The 27852-nt window shown below is 43.8% G+C and overlaps 1 protein-coding gene across 1 annotated transcript; it reads right to left on the minus strand.

Annotated features, from left to right (window-relative positions):
- col22a1 (collagen, type XXII, alpha 1) lies at positions 1-27852 on the minus strand. The gene is made up of 64 exons (XM_067255735.1): positions 27762-27852; positions 27085-27651; positions 23785-23865; positions 19906-20017; positions 19536-19659; positions 19077-19352; positions 18860-18940; positions 18533-18649; positions 18349-18393; positions 18186-18248; positions 17879-17917; positions 16069-16122; positions 15912-15965; positions 15774-15827; positions 14926-14979; positions 14782-14826; positions 13564-13617; positions 13418-13471; positions 13013-13048; positions 12880-12909; positions 12642-12695; positions 12454-12507; positions 11242-11295; positions 10803-10856; positions 10616-10669; positions 10453-10506; positions 10152-10205; positions 9985-10029; positions 9813-9875; positions 9584-9637; positions 9321-9362; positions 9136-9168; positions 8812-8865; positions 8420-8473; positions 8194-8247; positions 8047-8100; positions 7884-7937; positions 7403-7507; positions 6720-6764; positions 5998-6075; positions 5800-5835; positions 5659-5712; positions 5379-5423; positions 5187-5222; positions 4969-5082; positions 4623-4676; positions 4400-4453; positions 4214-4267; positions 4049-4102; positions 3815-3868; positions 3663-3716; positions 3493-3546; positions 3353-3397; positions 2712-2765; positions 2567-2620; positions 2308-2361; positions 1924-1995; positions 1712-1747; positions 1579-1623; positions 1148-1327; positions 950-1016; positions 675-857; positions 457-534; positions 1-341 (listed from the first exon to the last, which is right to left on the minus strand). Exons 1-64 carry the CDS (start codon positions 27850-27852, stop codon positions 148-150), a joined length of 4869 nt encoding a protein of 1622 aa, XP_067111836.1. The 3' UTR covers positions 1-147.

Below are 27852 nucleotides of genomic sequence, written 5' to 3' on the forward strand. Positions count from 1 at the left end.
TCTGACCGGCAGCACATTGGCTGGAGCCCTCTGAACAGAAGAGGTTCCCACTGCCTTCTTTAAAAAGGGAAAAGTTCTTGATTCATACCAACAAGTCTCAGTTCATAAATAGCTGGACTTGAAGATGTCTGTGTGTGTGTGTGTTCTTTAGGCCCCTTTGACATTTTTGGTGTGAGGTCTTGATGCCAGGCTGGCATAGTAGGCACACTGTGAAGGGTCACACTGGCCAGGGGGTCCCGTGGGCCCGGGCTGCCCGTGGGGTCCTGGGTTCCCGGGCTCTCCCTGAGTTCCTGCCGCCCCTGGCATCCCGTCTTTACTGTAGCCTGGCATACCAGCAGGCCCTGGTGGTCAGAGACATTCAGAGTTAGCACGTCATCCCCACCCATGGAGGATACAGAGTGACACAGTGATATCGGTCATGGATGAATGTTCCTACAGTCCTACAGGGAACTTTACCTATGGGACCAGCCGGACCAATCTCTCCTCTCTGTCCAACTCCAACTTCTCCTTTTTCTCCTCTGCTTCCTCTCTCACCTGGGATGAATACATTTATTAGAAGGTCTTTGATACTGCCCAATACCACAGGGTTGGCCAATGATAAAGGAATGCATTCAAATGCATTCACTTCTATAGCTATTTTCTTCTACTTCAACTCCAGTAGGTCGTGGGTGTACCTTTAGGGCCCAGGGGTCCCCTGATGCCGTCTCCTCCGTTCTGGCCAGGCATGCCGGGCTCCCCGGGGGGCCCTGCTCGCCCAGGGTTGCCGTCTTTGCCTGAGGGTCCGGGCGGTCCCGGGCGACCGGCTGTGCTCTTCACATGGGCTGGCTGCACCTGGGCCATGAGGTACGCCAATTTGGCTGGGGGGTGTAGCACACAGACACAGATTACGGATAATTATATCGGGTAGATTACAAAATAGTCCACAGTCACTATCGACAACGAGCCTTACCATCTAACTGCTTTGACAGTTCTTCCTGTATGAGTCGTCTCATTTGCTCCAGTGACACCGACTCTCCCTGTGGAAGACCTCAGGGTGATTAGTTAATCTGTACATTGTATCAGGTGGTGTGATGTTCACCAGCCCCACCAGGGCAGGCCCAGTGAGGGTGTTTCTGATGTGGGCAGTGAGAGTTAGGATGGTACTCACTCTTGGGCCTGGAAGACCTGGGTTTCCTGGTGATCCTTGAGGCCCATTGGGGCCCGAGTCTCCAGGGGGTCCTGACATGCCCATCATCCCTGTGTGGCCCTTGCGGCCGGGGGTTCCGGGGTTACCAGGCATACCTGGGTCTCCTGTGGGGCCTTTATCTCCTTTGGTACCCGAATCGCCCTTGAAAAAGGTCACAGTCACAATTGGTGGTCTGGCTTTTCTAGAGAGCACAGTGCAATTTGAAATGGTGTTGAAATATGAACTACAGCCACTGTGTTAAACACAGTAGACCTATGTTGAGGTGGGAAACTGTGGAGCCCTCTGTGACTTGCTTGTAAAAAGGGCTATACAAATAAACATTTTGATTTGATGGTTACAGGTGTTATAGTCTGTTTCTCTCTGACATTTAGTTGTTGTTTTATTGCACTCACCCTCTCTCCTTTGATACCCCGATCACCCACTCTGCCTTGCATCCCCTGTGAAAGAGACAAGGAGATGAGTATTAAGTAAATAATAAACTAAACTATTTGTTCATTGTTGTTTTTTTTCTAAACAGCTGCTTACCTGCTTTCCCTCTGGGCCGATGGGACCAGATGGACCCTGGACGAAAAGACAAAAAGTAACTCTGAATTCAATAACCAGCCTGACCCCATCAGAATTACCTGGACAAATCTGAAATCTGCTTATGGTCTGACATCACTCTGAACATCATTCTGAACATAATAAAGAAGACTGGTGATAACATTCATGTAAAAGGAAGCAAAATCCCTACTTACCGCAGGTCCTTTTGGCCCACTAAAGCCTGGTAATCCAGGGTTTCCAGGCTCTCCCTTCACTCCGGATGGACCCTGTATTTAACAGGAGGACATGGGACTTATCACATGGTCTGCACATGGTCTACTGTAGCCTACTGTAGCTGCATACCAACAGCCACACTCATTACGAAGGATTCTGTGAGATTAAAAGTTGAGCTGAGGTTCTTAGGAGTGTAGCACAAGCTAGATTCAGGTCTCGTAAAACAATCTTGCGGTGGGACATGCCAGCTGCAGCAGATTAATATTAATATTTACAAGAGACCTGTGGGTCTGCTTTATACGTGCAAATTCACCTCACATTTACTATTATTAAATGCTCCTGTAATGTAGAATAGATTCACTCACTGGAGTTCCAGGAGATCCAGGCTTCCCTGATGGACCTGGTTCACCTGGTTTGCCCTGGAAATAGAGAGGAAAGATTGGAAAGACAGAGAGAGAGAAATGACAGCGGAAACAGAAAGACAGATGTGAGTGACATTTCAAAATACAGTCTGTCATCAGTGTCTCAGACGTCTCCTCTGACGTCTGCCTGGCACTGTGCTCTACCTGCTTCTGTGTGTTAGCCATCAGCTCAAAAGGTTGTTGGCTGTAGATGATGACTCACCGATTCTCCTCTTGGACCCATGAGGCCCTCTGGTCCTGAGGCTCCCTGGTTACCCTTCAGAAGCAAACAAAATGCTGACAGTTCACACGCTTATTGCATACTGATAGCGACATCATTTCAAAGTGAATATTATGGCTTCTCTCACGTCTTTTCCAGGTGAGCCCTCCCGACCAGGAAGTCCCTGTTTTCCATCTTCACCCTGTTTAGCGTGTGAGGCAAACGCAGATGTAAGTCCATCGATTTGTTATGCAACAGAAAATAGTCTACAATCCATTGACGAAGGAGGGGAGGGAAAGGGTTTCAAATCTACCCTTGACCCCTTTGGATATATGGATTTATGGTGCTGGGAATTGCTATGTGCCACATTCATCTGATCCAGTCTATAAAATCTGTGAGATTGACATGATTTAGACACGGCGTGATCCTCTCTTATCTCTGAGGGATTTGGCGGTGAGTGCACCAGGAAACTGCTCTAATGAGTCGTCTGCAGTCAGACTGGAGCCTGGTGTTCAGAGAAGGCCGCAGGGCTGTGAACCTGGCTGGGGCTGCTGTCAGTGACTCAGTGGTGTCTTTAATGAGCCATGGTATTGGTCACACTTTTGCATTGACAGAAACGTTTCCTGAGGGGAGTGAGATGAGCAATGACAAAGCAGCAGGTGCAGTAGGATTTCACAAGAGCGGGCTGGCTTGGAACAAAAAGGGCACATGACATTGCTAGTCTTGATCCTGACTCATCTTATTTTCGGTGACAGACGGATATTGCTACATGGGTGTCGACACACTGACCTTTGACCCTGGCTGCCCAGGTTCTCCTCTGTGGCCCTTGAAGCCCTGCGAGGACAGATGAGGAACGTGAATCATACTGACATCTTTATAATATGAGTAACCACATAGAATCAGTATTCTGATGGCAGGTCTGGACTTACAGGCAGTCCTCTGAGTCCACTGTTGCCTGGGGGTCCGGGTTCACCCTGCTTACCCTGCAGAGAGACACATCATTGAAGCTCCACGAAGAAACAACGCACTTCTCGAACAGTAGATCCCAACCGTCGTAAAAACCAACATATCAATGAATTGAGCTTCAGCATCTACTTACATGCTCTCCCTGTTCCCCTGGTCGGCCATCTTTGCCCATTTTCCCAGCCATTCCCTGCAGAACAGGAGAACGAAGCATTGAGCCTTAATACGACACCGCCATGCATGACCCGTAAACCGATCCTCACTCGTTGATTAATATTGTTGTCTTACCATCAACCCTGGCAGACCTGGAGGTCCCTGGATGCCTTTGAGGCCCTCCTTGCCCTAGTAAAGCCAAACATAAACACAGACAGGCCGCAGTCTCAGAACCCTGGTGATTAATACCCGATGCTGCCAGGAGCTTTGGCCCAGTTGACACACCCCCCAGAGGGGAGGAAGCTCCGACAATGAAGACAAGTGTGTAATAGGTAGCCCAAGCATGTGGCATCGTGACGCTAACCAGACCTTTTCTCCGGGGGATCCCGGGGAGCCAATGGGTCCAGGCTGGCCGTCTGCACCCTGGATGGCGGGACAAGAGGAAGTCAGATGAAACAAGTGAACGTATTAACTAGGCGTACAACAAGATAATAAAAAAAAGAAACATTATTTGTGAAAGGTGATAGCACTCACAGGTTGGCCCGCAATGCCAACAGGTCCTGGGTGCCCAGGGGGTCCTGTGTGTCCCTACACACACACACACACACACATAGATGTAGTGACATACCCAAACATGGCATGACATGACCTGAAAAATAAACATGAAACAAATGACAACAACAAGAAAGTGAAGTCTTAAGTATTAAGAAGCTGTCCTACCTTTTCACCTTTGTCTCCTGGTGCTCCTCCAGGGCCTCGATCTCCTTTCACACCCTGTAGGAGAAAACCATTCACATTACCTGTCTGTGGCCTGAGTGTGCAAGGCACATACTGTAGCATGCTAAGACGTAGGCTGTAGCATGCTATGTCTTTGGGTCTCTTGTTGATATTGAACTCGTTAGTTTTGATGTCAGGGGCATGGTGGAGAGGGTGTGGTACTGGCCTTGGTTCCATCAGCTCCTGAGGGGCCCGGGGGGCCGCTAGGGCCCGGCTGGCCCTATAATGACAAAGCAGCTCATCAATCTCTGTCCGGCTGAAAGGGTGTGTCCAGACCCCTGAGCCAGACCATCAAGAGGAGTCACGTCCTAATCATTCACTACTGGCCCCAGAGGAGTCCAGCCTAATGATGCAGACACAGATGCCTCTCTCTGTCGCTCACCCCAAGTATGATTGATGTCCAAGCCAAGCCGATGCTTCTTCTGAGGTGTGAATATTCTACTTTTGTAAGACAGGGTGAGTCAGTCATGCTTTGGGAAATGAGCGCGGTCGCTCGTTAAGTTCTTACTTACTTGGTAGCCATCTTGTCCGTTTTTCCCCGGGGGTCCTGTGTGTCCTTTGTCTCCGGGGGCTCCTGGGAGCCCAGGGGGGCCTGCGGGGCCTGGGGGACAGTCTGAGCACACATCCTGAAAGAAACACAGTCACTTGGCAGTGGGGGAGGAGTCTGTTCGAGTGAAGAACGCACTGTTGAACAAGATGGAGGGCATAACAGAAGCCAAGGTCCACTCACCTTCAGATTCAAATCGGACAAGTCTGCTGCCTTCCCCTGAAAACACATAACCATACGTTGAACCGGTTACCATGTTCAGATGAACCAGATCACTGGCTACCAATGCTTCAATGGGGCTGATTTGACCTAACAATGAACTGTGGCATGCTGCTAAAGTTATTTCTTGCCCATCAAATAGCAGGGTGTACTCACTGGCTCTCCTTGAGGTCCTTTGTCCCCTGGTCTTCCTGGCAAGCCCTGCAATCCAGACAATGGAGAGACGTGAATCACAGCTGTCATCCTTCAACCCCACAACCCAAGTCGGTACTATCTCCAGGTGATCAACAAAGGACATCTTAAACTGCCAATGAGGACTCGTTGGCCTAATGGTACAAGTGTTTTTCAGTGTCCGCAAGGTGGAAGAGGAGAGCGGTGAGAGACGAAGCCAACAGAGGGTGAGACGTTCAGCTGTGTGCTGATGCAGTGTACGTACGTTGTGACCTGCAGGACCCTGAGGACCAGCAACCCCTGTGGGTCCTCTCATGCCCTGAATCATAAAAACAAAAATACAATGTAGTCGTACATCTGACAAGTCCTAGTGGTGCCAAGTTCTAAACATCACAATGATACTTACCTGAGATCCAAGTTCTCCTCTGGGCCCTGGGGCTCCCTAGAAAGGTTAGATATATATCAAAACATGTCAAACAGTTTGACTATGTGTACTCTGTTCAAGCATATTACATTGTATTTTTTTATGTACCCTGTGAGAAGCCTCTTTGAGTATCTACTTTACAAATTGAATGTATTATTATGAGTGAGTGTGTCTTCTTACCGGGGGGCCAACTTTGCCTTCTCCTTGGGCACCCCTGTCTCCTGGCAACCCCTGCAGTCCTTGTGATCCAGGTTGACCCTAGAAAGTAATCAAATCGATGTCAGTTTCTCGCATTATCTGATGTTATTAGCATCATTGCTATATCATTGAATTAACTGACTACCATAACACATACTCCTGAGGTCATAACATCCCATCACACAGAAAGTATGGACGTCCTCTCATTTGGACAAAATAAATGTATAAAAAGACAGAATGGTTGCAAAGTTACTAGCCCAAAACCACTGTCCATTATGGTTGACATAAAATAATTCCTGCGTCTCAGAAGGACATGGCTTAGATGTCGGGCTTCTGGGGAGGCCAGTTTCACAAATAACAATTTTGCTTTCATCTCTCTCAAAATAATTCTCAAACCAACTTGTGTATGGTAATTGTGACATGTGATCATGGTAGATGGTCTGACAACACTAGTGCAGTGTGATTTTTCCCTGTCTGCCCCCTCTAACACAAAACCCCTCTCTTCCTCACTTGAAAGTTCTGGCATGGTCACAGTGGGCTGGTCACACAAATTGCTTTTGTTCCCTTTTGAAAAATTGATTTGTTTTCTTATACGTGCAAAAAAAAGTGGATGGGAGTTGCCATGCATGCCAATAGGCCACCTCCAGGAACAATCTAAACAGGCCAGTCTCTCTACCCCCTTGTCATCCTCTATTCCCACACACCTTAAGTCCAGGAGGTCCTTGGATTCCCAGTGGTCCAGGTTCCCCCTGAAAAGTTACAAATTGCCAAACAATTATCCTACGTACGGGCAAGATCTAAACAGATTTAAAGATTGACAGCAATAACATTTCCTCCAATTTTCACATAAACCAGCCTGAATTGTAAGTGTAACATCCTTGTTCATGTATAACTTGTGTATTGTTGCCTGCGGGGTTGAATATTATTGGCTTGCACCTGACAACAGTTAAAAGGGTGCGTGTGGACATCCCTGCTGAGGCCCACAACAGTTTAATGTGATCCATTTAAACGGTGTACTATTTGTGTTTTTGCTTTTTCAGCACTGTCACCATATGTTTGTGGTTGAAAAAATTAAATAGGTTTGGCTGAAATATGCTTACTCCAGTCACTGGTATACCTGCCATGTGAACCTGTGCTAATACAGCATGCCCAGCAGCCAGTATTAAACTCCCTAAGCTGATCCAGCACTCTCAGCCTGTACTATTACGGACTTTCCGTACCAGTAAGGTACTGTACTTTCGAGATTGAGGTTGTAAGTGACGCAGTTGCTTGATTCAGAAGAGAGAATTCAAACTATTTCACGTCATTGAAAGGCCAAGGTGAGATGTGCCAGTCTACCTTAGCACATTTGCAAGTGAGATACAACATTTTTTATTTCATGACTTACATTCAGTCCGTCTTTTCCCTTCCCCGGTGGCCCAGGAGGTCCGACTACACCAGGCTCTCCAGGGGCCCCCGGGGGGCCTGCACGTCCGTCCTTTCCCAGCTCTCCCTGCAACACATCACCATGCAAAGAGCCAGTGACTCAGAAAAGAGATGGCCCTGTTCTATATTGAGAGTTCCAGTCTCCACTCTTGGAATAAAGATGCAATGACTGAGGTGTGAGCCTGGATAACATGACAATGCACCAGCACACCCAGAGAAGATGTGGGTGAGTTTAGAATATGCTTGCTGTGAAATCCAATTTTGGCATGAAGTCCTTACATCTACACATAGAAACATAGCATGTGGCACTGGCTATGCATCAAATCAATTGTAAAAATCAAAGGTCGCACTTATTCTACCCTATACAGTATCTGTTCCAACTATAATGGTTCTAACTTTGATCAAATGGGACATTTGGATTCAGACAGGACGAGGTGACCCACCCTGTCTCCTCTTTGTCCTGCTAGGCCAGGAGGCCCGAGGGTTCCAGGGATTCCCTAGAAACACAAAGGTGAAAGTCAAGAAAGGCAGTATGGATCGCATGCATTTGTAATCCAATGAATTTTCTATCTGCCAAAAACGTCAGTTCCGAGGAAATCAACCTACCACGTTGCCTGGTAGTCCGCGAGAGCCTTGAGAACCAGTCAAACCAGGAGGACCCTGAGAGCACAATGAAAGTCAATAACAACAGTCGACAAAGTCAGAATATCATAACACAAACAATCACAATGGTAAGACAGAACCCAGACTCACCGGATCTCCCACTCGCCCTGTCTCGCCTTTGGGGCCGATGTCACCTTTCGGACCCTGGGGTGAAGTCAAGAAAGATCATTGTAATAACAATACTTTTTGAACAAGCTAGTACAATTATCATTGATGTCATGGCATTTGATCAATTATAATATTTGGTTGATAATGATTTGTATACGGTAGTGCTACAACTAATGCAGGTGTACAGTATCAGGAATAAGATGTTTACCTGAGACCCAGGCAGTCCCTTAAAGCCTTGTTCACCAGGCAACCCTCGTGGACCCTTTAAAGAACAAAAATAAGTTAGCTAGTGCCTGTACATTGTCGACTCTGTGTACAGTAAATACTTACATGAACAAATAGATGACTAATGTTAGCAATGACAAGATATTTGATTTTTGGAGAGGGCCACCTGTTTAGCCTGGAATTATTTCCTTGAATCAATCGCAGTTGAATTTAACTTTGGAGTGAACAATAGCTAAAGAAATGTAGGATAGGTGGCAAGGCTTATGTCAGTGTAGCATGTTGAACCACCTTCCATATGAGTTTCATTTACAGGTTCTAGACTCTTCTGACATCTAGTGGAAAGATTTAGACATTGTTACATTAGTGACAACTCACCAAGTCTCCTGGTTTTCCTTGTTCTCCCTTTACACCTTGCTCTCCAGGTTTACCCTGTGAAGAGAATACAATATGCTGAATCCATCTACAAATAAACAATCACATCCAGCTAAAACTGACATATGTATGCACTATTGCAAACATTAACTTTATGCTGTAATGTTCATTTTTAATTGTTCCCTCAGTACAGTTGCACATTACAGTTGCGCAAATGCATACAGCTATCATAGTTTTGGATTGCCACATTGAACAATTCTTCCTCATAGAAACAAGATATTGTTTTAATTTATTATTTATTACATTGTAATGTTGTATTGCACTTACTGGTTCACCAGGCTCAGGAATTACATTGGCAACCTACGAGAAAATGAAACACACAACTGTTTTATATGTCATACAGCATACGCCATTTTGAAAATGCAATTTCGTGATGAGCAACGCTGCATGTTGGTGTTACTGTCTGTTAATTAAGTAGGATTATTATATCAACATCCTCCAACACGACTCACGTTTCCTGGTATCCCAGGAGCCCCTCTGGATCCTGTATCACCCTGAGGAGAAAGACAGAGGAGCTAGTGCACCATCACTGACTAACACTAATGAACTCATTACATCCTGTATCACCCTGAGGAGAGAGACAGGGGAGCTAGTGCACCATCACTGACTAACACTAATGAACTCATTACACCTTCATTAGGGTGAACTGATGTAGCGATGTATTTAAATACATAATGAGCAGCACATGCTGTCCCTGCCACAAACTGTCTCTCACCTTGTCTCCTTTGTCACCTTTTGGCCCGAAAGAACCATCTTTTCCCCTGTCACCCTAAAACGAGGGACATCAGGATAAAACAGAGACATCCTTAAAAGTAAATTAGCTGAGGAGAATATGGTGCTTTTCAACACCGTCACAGTGAAGAGATTTTGAAATGGGTGTCAACGTACGTCGCTAAATGAGTCAAATGTCAACAATTTCAAATGTGGTCGGAGACCGAACCCACCTGGCTTCCTTTCTCTCCTCTTGGCCCAGCAACACCTTGTTGTCCAGGTAGACCCCCCTCTCCCTGCAACATCACACACAGACACGAGACAAAGGGGGCATCAGGTGACCAATTTCCTGAAATTCTTAGCTTGGAATACTGCTGTAACATAAGTGGGCAGACACGAACATACCCTCTCTCCTGGAGGCCCTCTGGGGCCAGGAGGTCCATCATCACCCTGAAAGTGCAACACAGATATCGGAATGACTCATCGGAAAACACATTGAGATAATCAGTAATCCACTGACTGGAGTGAGTGCTCTCACTGCTAGACAGGTTCATTGAGCAGTGGCACTTTACCTTAGGTCCAGATTTACCAGGGAAGCCATCTGTTCCAGACTCTCCCCGAGATCCCTTGTTGGAGATATAAGGGAAGATGATCATTTGGTTTTCAACAGAAGGGTGTGGTAAATATGTTAATCAAGAAAAAGAAAAACTGTAGTGATGGAAAACATTATGAAAGGTAAGTTAAAGTTACATATCTCTGTGTGTATGTATGTACTTATGTATCCATGCATGTACATTATTGTGTAGAAAAATGTTTAATGGTCTCCAAAGTGGGGTCTAATGTGAACAGTAAGGAATAGGGAGAGCAACTGACCTTGGCCCCATCATTTCCTGGAAAACCATCCAGGCCATCTTTACCAGGCAAACCCTTAGAAAAACAACAAAGAAGGATTTCAGTGAGAGGAAATAAAACGTTAAAGCATCAAAACCATGGTGGGAGTAATCCTGGAACCGACAATGAGGAAGCATGAACTTACGGCTTTTCCTGACTCCCCTGGTTTACCAGAAAATCCAATTTCACCAGGTAGACCCTTAATAAGGAAGAATGAAAAGAAGGTTGACCGTTTCCAAATAGAGTATAGTAACCTAGTATAAGGAAGAAGTGATTTGAGTGAATGCAGGACGACTGTAAATCTTGTCCTGTGTTGTCTTTCACCCACTTACAGGTGGACCTGTTTGTCCAGGGTTTCCATGTTGCCCTGGAGGACCCTGTGCACCCTGTTGATAAGTGATAAAATACCATCAATAAACATGGTTGTCATCAGTCTAGCAGACGTTTGTAATAGTATGTCCTTTCATCCACCACTAGAGGGCAGTGTAGGGATGTACAATCTTTGCAACTTTAAACCACAGGCGAAAGTAGGGGCAGTAATTATTGTTCTCGTAGCAATATGGGATATTGATGGCAATGTGCATGAGTGTAGGTCCTGAGTTGTGCAATTTCCTTAAGTTACTGTTTATTGGAGATACTGTTAAGAGAGAGGTCAGGGATGTCTGTGGTCTGCAGTGAGTACTTAAAAACCGCCAAGATGCCCAGATAAAAATGCATAGACTGGAATGGAAGGAATGGCAGCCATATTAAAAAAAATCAAAGTCTCCTTACAGGGGATCCAGGTAGGCCATCAACACCTGGTAATCCACTCTCTCCTTTCTTTCCCTGTAAAGAAACAGATACATCTTAAATGGCCAAACACCAACATGATGAGGCGGGGCATACATTCGAGTGACTACAGGATAATAATATAGGCACCTGCCCTGTAGTTGTAACCTTGCGAGAAAGTTAATATAATAATCCATCTTGCCAAGTTCCGAGTTATTCATCTGATCCCGAACCACAGCGGTTCTGATCAATCAGCATCATATGAGGAACTACTGGTAGCTGCGAGCTGGGTTGAAGTTAGCCCATGATGGACGGTGATAGACGATGACTGTTCACCCAATCACCTACCAAGTATGTTTTGAAAGTGCCTGCCCTTTTACAAACAGTTTCCAAGGTCAACTTCCCAGATGTGTGGGAAGTGTAACAAACCATCTAGTTACTTTAGTTGAACCACCACCACCGATTTGCTTTCAAAGACTTCCATATCAACTGTAATATGCCGCCCTCTGCAGGCTGTCCTGCGACACTGCATGTGTTTCACCTGGAAGGCCTGTGCCGTCACAAGGACATGGGTGGGTGGACAGTTCTCAGTTCCGGGGAGGGACACAGATGACTGTTGATGAGGGCCACAGTGAACGTCAGAGCGTCTCGTCCCGTGCCTGGTCAGCCAAGCGGCCGGCTCAGCTGGTTCTGTCCGCCCCGCTGGTCGAGCAGACATCCCTATTATCACAGCTAGCACCCTTCAGTGAGCTCACATCCTCCTCACAGACTCAGACCAGCCCCCCGCCACGCTGGGCTTCACAGCAACAATACACTGAGGCACTTTTAAATGCAGAAGCACTGGCGAATCAAGCCAGAGAAAATAAAAAGGTGAGGAAATAGGTCAAACTCTTGGTCTGTTTTCTGCATCCAGTGCAGGTCCATTATCTACTCTGGAGACTTTCTGCACGGCACATTCTGTGTACCTGCTGAGGAACCTACTGCTTCTGATTACCCTGCTGGAAAACCTACAGAACATTCAGTAGCTATGACTACAAATTTCTACCCGAAAAAAGGGGTTGCTGAACATGTGACATTTACAGTATCTGATTCTGCTGATGATTGTGGTGGAAGAATTGCATTGGTTATTCCCATGCCTCCAACATATAAACGTACCACTAGCAGTTTCTTATGTGAAAAGAATAAGATGAATAATCTTGTGTTCAAAACACTTACCCTTTGTCCAAACTCTCCAGGCTCACCAGGTAAGCCTAATCGTCCAGGTTCACCCTAAAGAGAAAAACACATTTTGAAAGTAAGTACAAGCTCACTGACAGACATTAATCGCCTGCTACTATAGATTTTCAATAAAGGACAGTTGAGTCCTTTAGCTGAGTAGGTGAGTCTTAAAACGTGAGTCTTACAGGAGGCCCTGGGGGTCCGTCTCGTCCCTGGGGGCCAGCAGGGCCAGGGGGCCCCTGAAAAACAGTCAAGACAGGAAATTTGTGAACATCTGGCACAACGTATGTACGTAGGTCCTCTAATAACGTTCACAGTTCAGTGTTCTCACAGTTCAGTAGACAGTATATTCCAGAAGTAAATTGTTTGTTTAATAGACACAGAAAAAAAGGACAGATAAGAATAATAATTGTATTAACTCACAGCTTCTCCTTTCAAGCCTTCTTTTTGAACCTGTTGAGAAAGTGTTGTTAAGACATGTCAGCCGAGTAGATACATTTTAAGATTATTTAAATGCTAGTGTACCTGACATTTAAATATATTTTTGGGGACTTACCACATCTCCAGGTAACCCGGCCAGGCCCCTCTCTCCCTGAGGGAACATTTAAACAGTAAGAAACCCCCTTTCAAAAGGTGCGGTAAATCACAAGATGATTTCTTTGTGTGTGAGTGGTGTGTGTGCGTGTGAGTGAGTGAGAGATTGTAAACATGTACACTGCACAGTCAGTAATTACTGACAGACAGATGAGCTCAGCTATCTTCTGTGTCAGACAAATAAGGAGGCTGCCTTGGATTAGAATAGGGAAAGCAAAAGAAGAATGTCTGGAAAATAGAGACAGTGACTTATAAACTAAGAACAGCAGACTGGAGACGCTGGCAGCTCTTCACTTCTACAGAATGCTCTAAAATATGTTATTTTTTGTTCAGAAAAGGTGTAATAAGTACAGATGAGAGACCATACCTTATCCCCTTTGATGCCGCTGGGCCCAGGTGTACCAATCAGTCCTCTCAAACCCTATTCAACAAAAAGAAGGTCAAATAGACAGGTAACTGCCAATAAGATAAGTGCCTCATTCTTCTCGGGTGAACGGCAACTCGATAACTCACATCTTTACCAGAAACACCAGGCTTTCCAGGCAATCCATCCAGACCTGCATCTCCCTAGGAAACAAGGATGAGTTCAAAGAAATCCACATTCCACAGGAAACAGGAACAAGAACACAAACCCATGTTGTGTAGCAACATGTATTTATCATTTGGCAGTTTAGCAGCTGGTAGGAGATGATTCACATTACACATGTGTGTCAGTCAGGTTTCCTAACATACAGTACAGGCCCCTTGACCCGAGCCTCACCCCTATGCCCCCCTCTGTCTAACCACTTCCCCTGTCACCTCAGCTGAGGTGAGCGTTTCTCCAGGCCTCACCCCCCAGGAAGCTGACTGACTGGGGGACTGGTGGGTTTTGCACGGCTGCTCTGAATGCACGAAAACAAGAGCAGTTCCATGGAGCCCAATGTTATGCTTTCAGAACCTGCTACATGATTTAAAGTCAGGACATGACTGTCCATGTGCTTAACATATTTGTGTCGTGTACTAAGACAAGGACCTGCAGAGACATCCTGACAGAATTTCTTCACAGGAATTAAACACATTTCTTTCTGACTGGCATACTATAATGTATGTGTATTCTTCCTGTGTGCATGGATTACATGTTGATGTTTCTCAAGTTCTTCCACTACAAGTGAACAGTAAAGTTACAAGAGTTTGTACAGCCGAAGACAAAACATTCTCAAACCTGTAATAAATTCATGATCAAAAGGCACCCACTCCACATATGAACAAAGCTAGATCTCACAGTCACAGATGTGGTTTATTAGCAATTTCATACTTTCACAGATTAATAAATTGTGAACAACACTTTTTTACGATGAAGTGAGAGTGTATATTTTAGTATGTTCTTAGATATCCACAGAAAGCCTTCGACACATGCTGCAGTAGCCCTGAAAGAACCATATTTGAGTGGAACGCCCCCTCAGGTCCCAGACAGGAAGTTTGGCGAGTGCATCAAGGAAGCACATCTGTTTGCACCATTACTCCTCTAAGTTCCCCCTTCCTCTGGGATGAATGTGCTCTCTCTGGCTTATGGAATTAACCCTCTCAGGGATGGAGAGCCCACTGCTTGACTACATGAAAGACATGAATAACCACTGCTTGACTACATGAAAGACATGAATAACCACTGCTTGACTACATGAAAGCCATGAATAACCCGGGCCTACTGCAGATTTTCTGGAATTTAGGTATGTAGGCTCGGACAGAACTTACCCTTGTTCCTGATGTTCCTTTTTCTCCTTTCACACCACTGGTCCCCTAATGTTGAATAAAATAGCACAGTCATGAGGGTCAAGATAAAACCCAATAATTCTTTTATTTTATTTTAATTGGCAGATTGTAGTATGCTGTACTCACAGAAACACCTTTGGGTCCAGGTGTGCCAATAGGTCCAGAATCTCCTTGAACTCCCTGAACAAAGAGAACAATAGGATCAAACATTCAAACATAAATGCCAACATACATAAACTTAAGGTTTGACTAAACCATTTGCACCTTGAAACAGATTAAACAGCTGTAATGTTATTTGCTCTGACAGGGTTCAACTAACTTTGGATGCACATAGATCATGTAGGCCCATAAACGCCCAGAACAGCAACAACAGCTGTCACCATGGAGACCTTGGGTTAGAACACCCTCGGAGCTGACCTTGACTTGTGACCTCATTCTCATTCTCTTTGCTACTGGTCAGGGTATATGACCTGTTTGTCATCCAAGCTTTTCCTGGAGTGTTTCTAAATCGTAAGTCCAAAATTATTTAGTTTGTTATGGGGAAAACATGTGTTAAAGTCGTTCATCTTTCCAGTACTCAGTAGTGAATAGGGGGGCTATCATTTACTCTAGTTCTGCCTTTTTCTTTGGATCGGGCTCTCGGACAGAGACTGTGTGGTCACAGATCATTGGCCGACCCCATCAGTGCTCCACCTTCTTTCCTCTCTCCAACTATTTAATCTACTATTTGGTCTACTTTCCAGGGAAGGTAAACCAAGCCAGTCACATTTCACCTGAAATCGATAACAGGCAGAAAGGTATTTGTCTGTCTGAAGTAAGTACGCCCACTAACACAACAAGAACGTCTTTAATACAAAAACAGACTATCCGAAAACATGCTGTCTGCTTTGTTAAATTGCAAAAATACCCACAATTCTTCCAACTAAGCTGGAGATCACGATGAAGTCATTCTGAATGAAAGACCGCTCACTCACCTTTGGTCCCAATGGGCCAGGCAGACCTGGGTCACCTGCAGCCCCAGCTTCACCCTGTCACATGAATTGTGGTTAATACAATTAGATGGTAGACTTTCCACTGTAATCAAATAATGATGTAAAGAGAACGGTGTTTACTTTGGTGCCTCTCTCGCCCTGTTTTCCAGCAAATCCAGCTACTCCACTGGTTCCCTGTGAGAGATTTTAACCAACTTAGATTTTTTTCAGAAAAGTGATTATTTTTCAGAAAGCACAGCATTCAAATGGGCTTCGGGCAGAAGTCTAAACTCCTCACCTTCTCTCCTTTTTGCCCTTTATCACCTAATGAGCCCTTACTGCCACTGTCACCCTGTGGAGAAAAAGAAAGGTGTTGACTTTGGTTGGTACATATTTAATTTGAAGGGTCTGTGTGTTGGGACAAACACGTTCAAAACGACAACATGCTGTGAGAAAACAGGGTTAACAAGGTTAAGTCACTGAACACAGCTTAGTAAACAACTGTTAGAGAACTGGTTTACACGCAATATGACAAAATAACCGAACAAGAAAAACAAAGAATACTACGTTCACATTCAAAACAATCAAAGCACATAAAGAGACTAGGACATTCACACACAAGACTTTTGAGCAATGGTTCAAGGGCCAAACTATGTGGATGTCAGTCGGTTTGGTTCACCAATCACCACTGAGGTCAGTTCACACATGCAGTAAGGGACAATCTCAACACCTCAGCACCTCAAGGTCAATGGATTTCTATTGTCTTTAAACGTTGTCGTTTTGGTTTGTACTCTGATGTCATTTTCTGTGCTGAGGAGTTTCCCTTACTTTAAAGAATAAAACTGAAAAGGATGTTAATTACATGGTACCACCAAACCTTGGCCAACCAAGGACTTTACTGTACTTCATAAACCACTTCACAAGTCAAAGAAAGCTGCCCTTTAATTACTATGGGAGACGCTTTACTTTAACACACATCACTTCTTCATCAAAGAGACCATGAACTAAATAACTTCATTATACTACAAGCTTTAATGAAATTATATAACTCTAACCAAAAATGTGCCCTTGCTGCAAGGGAAAGTGGTTTTTAGAGATTCTAGCTTGCTGAAGATGCAATTATACATAAGTGGAGAAGGATATATTAACTTTCACCTTTTAGAAAGTGCGAGTGAGTTACGCGTCAGGGTGTAGCACACCAATGTCAGGGTTTTCATCATTTGTAATGTTACCCAGAACAAACAGAAAGCTTGAGGCTGGAAAAACAGACAAAGTAGATAGACCGAAAGATCGAACAGAAAAAGAACAGCCCACAAACATTTAGGAGTTTGTAGTTTCATGCTGTTTTAGCAGTAAACTCCTCAATGCACATCAATATGTTAGCCTGTCATTTATTAGAATTCATTGTAAAGTGTTGCTTTTAATTTTTAATTTTGGGCCAGTCAGTGCTAAACATGTCGAGAAAATTCCAGATGAAGTATAATGTCTTATGTAGTCAAGCAGGCTGCTTGTTTGTCGACGTAGCCTAAGTGCATGATATGAGAGTTTAGACTTGATCACAGTGAAGTGGAAAGTCAATACAAAGATATACAATCAAACATCCAACACCACACTATTGAGGTGAATCTCTCAACACCACAATGACCAAGTCCAAAAAGCATGTGAATATGGAGCAGGAATAGGCCATTGGGCCTGTGTTTTCAGCCCACACAACCATTTTAAGTATAACTCTCTGGACTCCCGAATGATACATGCCTGAGCTCTGGACTAAAGGGAGAAATTATATACTGAAGCTTTCAGCTGGTACTGCCAAACTACACAGAGCATTTGTTTTTGACAGACGTGAGGAGCGTCTGTGTGGGCCAACCTTTAACTCTGTTACACATCCTCTGTGGTGACCTGTCCTGTAATTCTAACAATGATATAGTTTTAAGTATTTTCCTTGACGCCCCCTCAAAGTATTTTCACAGTGCTTCTGAGGTTTTATGTCTCTATCAGCACACATTGGCAGTCGATGCCTGACAAGTATTAGTTACGCGTGTTGATACGTATGTATGTATTATATTGCATTGATTTGAGGAGTTTGACCGTTAAAACCATGACCTTACCTTGAGACCCCTGTCACCCTTGACAGAGATAACTTTGCCCTGCAAATAATCAATCAACAAGGATCAATTATTATCGAGGCTTTTGAGAGAAAACAGCAGAAAATAATATTATAGATGAGGAGAGCAATATCATAAAAATGATCTTGGCTAAAGTAAAACTACGAAGACTAATAATGTTGTACTATAGTCCACACTAGGGGACAATGATGTGTGTTCCAGTGAGCATGCTAGAACATGTGTGGCATTGTTTATTTTTATTCAAATGTGTTTATTGAAGTGGGATGTTAGCACAGAAGGATTATCATACAGTTTCTCCTTTTTGTCCGTTCAGGCCAGGAGGTCCAGCTGGGCCTAAACTGCCAGCATCACCCTGGAAACGCACGCATGTGGCATTACGACACAGATCGGTCGAGGAATTCGAATATATTGTTACCACACAAAAAAATGACTAAAGATGAGCATTATTTGACCTTTTCACCCTTGAGACCTGCAATGCCAGGTACACCGATCGCTCCCTGCAGAAAATAAACATAAAAACTTTGGAACTTCGGAACTAATAAACGACAAAAAGTCCAAGTTTTCATAACTACAAGCTGGTAGAAAAACTGTTTTTCGACAGAAAGTGGACACCGGCCTGCAGAGTAGGCATCGTACCCTTTCACCAGCGGGACAGGAACAATTGACTTCGGGTCCTCTTTTTTGCTCCCCACTTGTGGGGGTGGGGGTGGGAATCAGCACAGGGGGTGCCTCTGTCACCACCTGCTTGGGGCACTGAAAGGGCACCGAAATATCACTCATCAGCTCCACTCGTGATGCCCACACAATTGCAGAAAACAAAACGATCTACCTTGGTTCAACTGCCTAAGACAATCCAGTGTGAATGACATATCTTGGATTTGAAAGGAACACTGAGATGGGGGCCAGAATAAAGGGAAGTGTGGAAGGCCAGGCATCAGACTGACGGGACCCAGGTGCACTCACCGGCCCAGTGGGCAGATCACAGCAGGACTCCAACTCGGCATGCTTGGAATCACAGTAGATCATCATCCTCTGGAGGTCAAACTGGACGGAGGGAAAGCGGAAGACATTCAAACGCATTTCAGTTTCCTCGTTCTTACTTTCCAGAAGAAAATCAAAACTGACAAATGGGCCATCTCTGTGCATTTGCTAAATGTACAATACAGGGAAGGGGACTCACATCTATTGGTACACTGTCGTACAGCCTCTTTCCAATGACAGTCTTCCCTTGGATGTCGATATCCTCCCTGTCCTCTATGGGCAATGTCTGGATTTTCTTGCAGTCCAGGAAGAGGGTCACTTGCTTCGCCTCTACACTGAGAGCAATCTTGTGCCAGTTGCGGTCAAATAGGTTGTCCACTTCTGAATTCTTAAACACAGCTCTCACTGCATCCTTGGTCAATCCTACAGCGTTGTATTCCACTGCCTTGTTTTCACCGTCGAGACGGATAGACACCTAGCAAAAAGAGAGGGGAATTTTGTGCATTTTAAATACTGCTGCATAATTTTACAAACAACAGTCTAAAATGGGTTGAGGTTAACTTAAAACAAGAAGGGTTTGCTAACTTGATGGGCCCGAATATAGCTGCTTCACAAGGTACAAACCCCTTTGGCCATTACCCTCCAAAATACAACATACCTGAGGAATACCATACTTGTCATAAATCTGCCAGAGGTACCAATCTTCCCTTCGTGAGGTCTTTCTGAATTTGAATGTTGTCACAAAGGCATATTCATCTGGTAAGCCTTGGGTGAATACATCTCTGTACAAAGAAAGGACAAAAAATCATTAAGTCACAGTCAGTTTTTCAAATTCCTCTGTGTGGCTTATTTAGTCTTTCTCTCAGCTATTAACATGCATGTGTTTTGAATGATTTATGTAGGTCACAGAAAAGACAAATTAAGCTATTCTACTGGTCTGTGTGGTCAAAAACAAGAACACACTACAAAAAGGTAGGCCCTGGTGTGGGTGTCCAAAAGGCATATGAAATATTTCCTCATGTGCTTACTCTGTTTGCTGTACAATGGGCATGGTCCCCAGACGAACGTAGGAGCTTTGACCCTCGTCGACTCTTGTTCCCAAAACGTCATCAACTTTGAAGTAATCCATGAGGTCAAATCCTTCAGCACGGGAAACAGAACATGTTGATGAGTCAAATTGAACAATTGTTCATTGTTCCCACTGGACACCACTAGATGGGGCACTTGGAACGAATTAGTAACACTCCCTTTTGCCGTTTTTTGTGTCTCATTCAGGCTTTGTTTGAGCTATCCACGATGAAGACAACGTAATATATACATTTCTCAGAAAGGTAAGTTTCTTGAAGCTTTACGGCTTTGATATTCAATGAAGGCCTGCGTGTTTTTTCTTGTGCTACTTTCAAACAAATGCTAGTTCATGGAAAACAGAGTCAAGATATCAGACTCACTGATTATGTTCTGGTCTGCAATTTATCAGCTGCCAGATGACTTAAATACATCTGATGCCTTAAAAAGCTACCATATGTAATTATGACTTGGTTGTCCAGTGTCTGTGTGTGTGTGTGTGTGTTGTCCAGCAGCATGCATGTCATTTTAAATGGCTGAGGTTTTCTGGGTAAGCCACCCCGCTATATAAAGGTAGTTTAAAGAGGGCACTCCCTTATTCAACAAACAAGTTGCTATGGTAATCCCGGCAGTGACCAGGCGTTTACCAATGTGGCCAGTTTATCTACATGTGATCTCATCTCACTGAGGGAAATGGCCATATAGTTTGGCTTGGATTTACTGGGAAAGTCACGGAAGGGCTCTGTTAGCAACAAAGTGGGTCAAATGTTTGTACTTCAGGCTTTTCTTAAAGATGTGTCCAGTTTGTTCTGTCAGCATTAAGAAGATGTTGTCATATATATGTAGACTTCCCTTATCATGGTGTAGGACTGTAGCTAGAATCAGTAAGTCAGGTTCACACCGACAGTCCAATTGATCATTTATACCCATTCAGGAAACAAGGCACGTCTGTGTGATACTTTTTGATTCAGCTTTCTCAGGCAGATCATGAAGCCCATCATTATGACTGCAGTAATGTGAGAGCGCAATATGCAAACGCTTGCTCAGATCTTTGTAAATAGCCTGGAAACAGGTGGCAATGCACAGGCTGCCGCCAGCAACAAAGCGAAAAATAACATAAAACATGTGGCCGATAAACATGTGAAAGCCCTGCCACCTAAACTCATATTGTGGCCAGCTGGTAGTGCCAACTGCCCAGATTTATTTCTAGACTACCTCCAGTGATGTTTGGTCTTCTGACAATTGTTACGTTGCACTCCAGATCATAAAGCATGAGCTACAGGACTGTGTCTGATGCTTTTCCTTCTGGGTGAGTTGAAGTGATGGCCACTACCTATTCAGTGGAGAGGTTTTTACGGGGTCTGACTCCGTTTTTTTGGGTTGTCGCCGTGCATCATGCAAATGCTGTCCGTGCTGTTTCTGTGGCTTTCAGGGACGAGCTCGAGTGCAGACCTGTAATTTGGATTGGCAGCAGAAAGTGTATAATCAAGCCCAAAAGTTATTTTGAACAGCCAAAAAAAGAAGAAGAAAAAAAGGCCAATGGGGCGATCACCGCGGGAAAGCCAGATGAGTTCACTGACTGAGAAAACCAACCGTATAGAGTGCATTCTTCTGATGTGAACAGATGGAAGCCTGGCTCTAGACTGCCTAGGGACACCACAACACTTTGTCTTCCGACTTTCAGTATTCACTGTTGGTCACACCAGACTCCACATGTTATGGATCAGAAAACTCAAATTCACAGGTTGCTTTCCCCTCTGAAAAGTTACAAGCTTCTACAGCATATGATGCCATTAACTTCATCTAGTTGCATGGGCTCACTGACAGACAAAAAACAAAGAGGCTAACAGCAAACAACCAACTGTAACGCGTTCCTTATGTCACGCGCTGCTGAAGTGATTGACACTGACTGGACTTCCAAGACCTCCAATTCCCTTGCATATCATACATAGGATATCTGTATGCAGGCTTCTTAGAGCATGAATGTTGCCAGCCTACACAGTTAAAGTAATACTGAGAAATAATACCCTGAGTCCTTCACTGACTTCCTGTAAGTTCAATATTGTATAGGATTTTCACAAATAAGATAATTTCACGACTTGCAATTTATGTTGTTGTTTTTTCCAGACACTTCATAAAACAACCTTGGATTGCAGTGATTCATTTTGATTTCTCCTTCCATCATTGCTGTTTACAGCAAAGGGATAACCGCATAATTAGCACTGAGCTCAGAATGTGATATTTGTCTAGTCAGAAGTAACCATAAACGTTGTCGTCTACAGGATATCAATTTCTGCATCTCACTCCTGCATTTTATTTCTTAAACTGCTCTGCAACTTTTATTTCATTTTTAGCTTTTTGACTGTTTTTAATGTCTTATTGAATGTTATTGAATCTTATTGAATTGATGTGTTTGTTTATGTGAAGCACTTTGAATTGCCTTGTTGTTGAAATGTGTTATACAAATAAACTTGCCTTGCCTTACACATCAGAATCAAACAGCTGCTTTGCCAGAATTCCTCAGGTTTAAATCCAGCACTCGTTCACCTTACATGTCGTTCTCCATAGCCTCGCTTGGCACTTACTGGGCCTACTGTATGTTGATCACAATCAGCGATTGCCTTCTGTCTAATAGATCCTTAAGACATACTCTATGTGTCCCTACTGTAAATGTACTGATGACAGTCACAGGTCTATGATGTAGTGTCCACCTGATTGAATAACGAACATCTGTTGGCTGTGTCATCTATGTTTCATTATAAACAATGTCAGATATTCATATCGTTCCAGTGGAGACAGACAAAACGTTCCACTACAATACCATTTGAATGTTCAGCTGACAAATGTTGACAGTAAGACGTGCCTACTGTGACCAACAACCTGATATCCTTCCTGCAATGACTGACAACTCAGTGGCTTCAAACACAGACTCATTTATTTTGCCATATACACTGTTGATTCGTAACTGCCTCTGGAGATGTTTCGAAAATATGAGTGATGCAATAGCCTGACATTTGTGCTTCCTGTAGCAAGTACAGACACTGATGCAGCTACTGCCAAAAGGTTTTTAGGTCAATTAATGTTTTGGCAGTGAGACTAATACTGGTGTTGCCAGCAGCTTAATTAACAATACCAGTAATGACTTTGAAGTCTGTGTTGTTAAAGAGAGAGAGAAACTTTGGCTGTTTTTGACAGTTCCCTTCATTTCTATGTAAAGACATTGTAGCAGTCAGACATCCCTGTGTGGGTCTGTTTTTTCTCTTAGTGTGATGAATGTGAGTGGGAGGTATAGACAGGAACTGAGATCCCCAAAGGCCTCAAGACAACATCCTACTTATCTGGTTAAGCGCTTCCCTACATTTCTCAGAAAGTCAGCCACAGGTATTGCAGACAAAAAGAATCTGCTCATAATGTCATATTAATTATCCTTTGAAAGCAGCTACATTATTTACAGATAGCAATTGCATGTTCAATGGAAAACACCCAAAATGATGCGCTTCCTGAGAATAATAAATTAAATGTTATTATCCTGGCATTGAAAATGAAAAGATGATCAGGCTTTTGGGGTTTCTCTGATAAAAAGAAATGGATCCGCATAAGTACTAGGGTGCAGACATTTTCCCAAGCATTTTTCAAGTTCAGATGTGATTGAGAAGCTGGTATAGTAATTTATGAATGAAAACAATTCATTCAACATCTGGATCCTTGAAGACAAAAACATTTGTGTTGTACGATATATCCATTACTATGGTTATCATCTTTTGGTCAGAAGCGCATATCAGCCATTTTGTTCACAATTGTAAAAAAGGTGGAAAGAATTTGAATACATTTAAACATTTTACCTGGAACCTCCTGAAGTCCATAACTGGTGCTGTTGGGTTTGAAACGGTCTGGTTGTACCTTCATGTTTGGACACAGTACATCTGAAACACAAACACAAGACTTCGGTTGGCAAAGACTGTCATCCACCATTGGAACTGTGTCAGTTGTGAGGTTTGTTCATGATTTTGATTGAACAGACCGCATAATGTTGGATAGTAATTCTTGCATAGGAGTCGCCAGTTGAAAGACTGCAGTATCTCTGTTTGGAAATACCTCAGAGAAAGTATGGCACAATCAGGCAGAGAAGATGTGGGGACCATGGTTCCAGGAGAGTAGTGGGCACATGCTTTGGCCTCAGCGGTGACAGTTTTAGACTCTCACACACACATTTTTCAGAGGCTTGGGCCATCCAAGTGATGCCAGTGGTGACAGTGAGAAAGGGAACACCATCAGGATTCGTTTACATTGGCGCAGGAAGCAGGACAATTTTCTATTTGCGGGAAACTTCCCGCATTTACTACTAAGGAGCAGGCTCAGTTGAAGTAAATAGCAAAGAGATTGTTTTTCCCCTACATTCCCCGCCCCGCATTGCTTCATGCAACTTGTACATCTGTTGTCAGAGTCACTTCACTTGCACCAAGCAGTAAATGTGTGGTTCTGTCTGTCTGTCTCTGTCTCTGTCTGTCTGTCTGTCTGTCTGTCTCTCTCTCTCTCTCTCTCTCTCTCTCTCTCTCTCTCTCTCTCTTTCTATCTCTCTCTCTCTCTCTCTCTCTCTCTCTCTCTCTGTCTCTGTCTCTGTCTCTGTCTGTCTGTCTCTGTCTGTCTGTCTTTGTGCTTTATACAGGGCTGCAGTAGGCTGACACTCAAGCTTCTGTAGCCTTTTTTGTACCTGATATCACGCAGCATCAGACCCTATAATTAACTTTAATCACAGCTTGGAATGACTTTGTTAATTAGCCAAAATAAAATTAAACTTGACTGTAAAATCACTTTCCTACAGACGACTCTATTGACACTGACCTGTTTTGCATGATTAAATTAGTCATGTAAATTCGTCCTTGGGAAATTCTTCCTATTGTGAGTGTCACTAGAAAACATGTGAATATGTTTATCTGAAAACAGACCAGTAAAGCCCATTTGTTTATTTGATGTGGCTAATTGCGGGGGGGGGGGGGGGGGGGTCATGTTCAGTTATTACCTGCTCTGTGTCCTTGTTGTGTATTGTTCAGATCTTCATCAATCTTACAAGAATGTAAAATATACTTCTAACTGTACTTTCAAGTCTTTAGTCCTTATAGACACACACATGTAGTTAGTTAAAATGTGCTATAACCCTGGGTGCTATCTTGTGAATGGATGTCTGTGCGTCACTGTGTTTTAAGATGACACTGTAACTCAAACTGAGCATGCTAAACAGCCGAGCTTCTCCCTGGGTTTGTGGCTCTGAGGCTATAATTTAGAGAGCTTGCAAGTTAAAATTGAAGAAATACAGGGCTTTAAACTTTAAGGGCACACTCATTTGGTGTTGGTTTTTCATATCAGAAGCTACTGCTTAGTCACAGACTTATCACCTTCAAACTTCAACTTAATCTGCAGTATGAGTGTATACAGTACCAAGTGACTTCTACATTAGCATTTTGCCTATTTTAGTCTGTAATGTAAGGGTTTATATTCATATGAGCTTATTGTCTATTACAACAACTGCTCTGTATGATGTTGTGTTGTGAATGAAATTAAGGGTCACATGAGGTCATGTGTTGCTATACCAGTGTTCTTACAGGAAGCTACTGTAACTTAAAACCCTTTGCACTGAAATGTATTGTCCTGTATTACGTGAGGATAAATATAAGATCTTACATTGTATCATTCTTAAACTATTTTAGTGTAACTATTTATGCATGTTAAATGACAAGGACATCTTTTAACCTTAATTGAAGGCATGGGCATTGGTTTGTTTACAAAATTCTATACTTTTGGTTGAGATGTGGTAGATGAAAGGTGAAAACCAATGACGTAGATGTTAAACTGCAGTGTGGGGCCCACTTGAAACATAAGAACTGTAATTTTATGAGCGAAAATAACTTGTAGTACTCAGTGTGCCCATTGAACTGACCATCGATATTCTTAGATATGTAAACTTGGTTATCCAAGAGATTAAAGCATTAAAACTGTCCCGGGAATGCAGCTATGTCCCACAAATACCCAAAGGTATGAACCATTATGACAAGTCGTCATGATTCACGCACTCAAAAGGTTAGTGGAAGATCATTGGAATGTGTGGGCTCAAAGCACAAGGTCAGGGTTAAGGGTTAAGGGTTTTAAAATGAATCTAAAAGCTCTCTGCCAAACTCAAACGGTGTAGTGTCACTCTACAAGGTCACCTGATTGAAATAAAGAAGAAAGGCTCTAATTACAGAGTAAGTCAGGATACTTTCTCCAGGGAGTGATTGCCACCATCACCCAGTACTGTAACAATGTAGTATTAGAGCCAACTGTCAATACTTATCTCTGTAGGATGAAACCATAATCCCAAGTGACAGGAGTATAATTGTAGCATTTAAACATCCTTATTTACAGTTTGTGGCCAAGACTCCAGGCATCCTTTGCTATCCTGTCCGGCTAATTTTAGTTGGGAATGCAAACTCTGGAGTGTGGAGCATCCACTCTTCCGCCTAAACATACAGACACACACTTCTCCACTTTAAGTGTTGTTAAAGGCCACATGATATTGAGAGACTTGTATTATTGTTTTCAGAATTATTTACAGTGGCTACAAAAATAACGATTGATTCTTTTCTCTGGAACAACTTCTTTGCTGGGTAGGTTGTGTTGTACTCTGGAGTAGACATTGAGGTTAGAATAGCTTAGAGTTAGACTATCCAGTGTTCAGCACCTCCTAACCAAACTTTAACCCGGCAGTTGGTGGGGCAACTGGCCGCAAAAATGTCTTGGTTAGAGAACTGTCATTTACAAGCAATTTCTGCATCTCGCCCACCTCAAACATATAACACCCTGTCAGTGACAGGAAGGTTAGGACGAAGCAGGCCCAAGGGAACAAGCTGAGTGATATTGTGCGTGTAATTGCAGAAAGGTGTTGGGTGGGGTTTTGGTCAGGGTCTTAATGTATGGTTAAGCGTTTAGAGTGGGATTTAAATGGGACTCATGTTCAGAGAGATTTAGATTCAACACTTATCTAAGGCTTTGAGGTCTTCTTTTGAACACCAATCCCGTAACTTAGACGTTCTGCTGATCTACTGTAGACAGTTTTCCTGGTTGTTCTTGTGTCTATAACTTTTGGTGAATAATCAGTGATGACTCACTCTCACACAGCCTCCTCCTCAGTCTGCCTCTGATCTTATCGATGGCATTGAAATCAGTCACATGGAAAACATGGGCGTTCTTTGGCTCCGCCGCGATCTCCTCCAGCTCTTCCTTAAGTGCCTCCCCGATGCCCACTGCAAACATGCGGATCCCTGCCTTAGCGGCTTCCTTGGAAGGTTCTAGAACGTAATCCTGGCTTCTGCCGTCTGTCACGAGAATGGCCACCTTCTGGATGCCTTTGGCCGCAGGCCTGGCCCCGGCCCGCTCGGTGAAGATGTTTTTGGTCGTGTAGCTGATAGCGTCCCCAGTCATTGTATTCCCTCCAATGTAGCGGATGTTGCGGGCGGCTCGTTTCACCTCCTCCATTGTCTTGAATCTCCCTAGGTTAAACTCTATAGTAGGCCTGTCACTGTAACGGACCACACCGACGCGTGTCTTTTCCTCGCCCACGTCAAACGAGTCCACCAGGTTAGCCACCCACTGTCTGATCTTCTCAAAGTTCTCCTTTCCCACGCTGGAGGAGGTATCCAGAATGAACACCAGGTCATAATTTACATTTTTGCACCCTAAAAGAGAAAAACAAGTAAGTAGTTAGTAATTAATATTAACAAGTAAGTCATATTTTGATCCTTCCGTTTGATTCTCATTCATCCTTTGTAAGTACGGCTGGTCTTACCTGCCCTTTGGGCATAAACCCTTTCTCCTGAGAGGGTTAGGGCCAGAATGAGCAGGACCAAGGAAGCCCTAACTCCCAACCGCAATTCCAT

The sequence above is a fragment of the Osmerus mordax genome, chromosome 18, assembly GCF_038355195.1.
Source record: "Osmerus mordax isolate fOsmMor3 chromosome 18, fOsmMor3.pri, whole genome shotgun sequence".
Classification (NCBI taxonomy): domain Eukaryota; kingdom Metazoa; phylum Chordata; class Actinopteri; order Osmeriformes; family Osmeridae; genus Osmerus; species Osmerus mordax.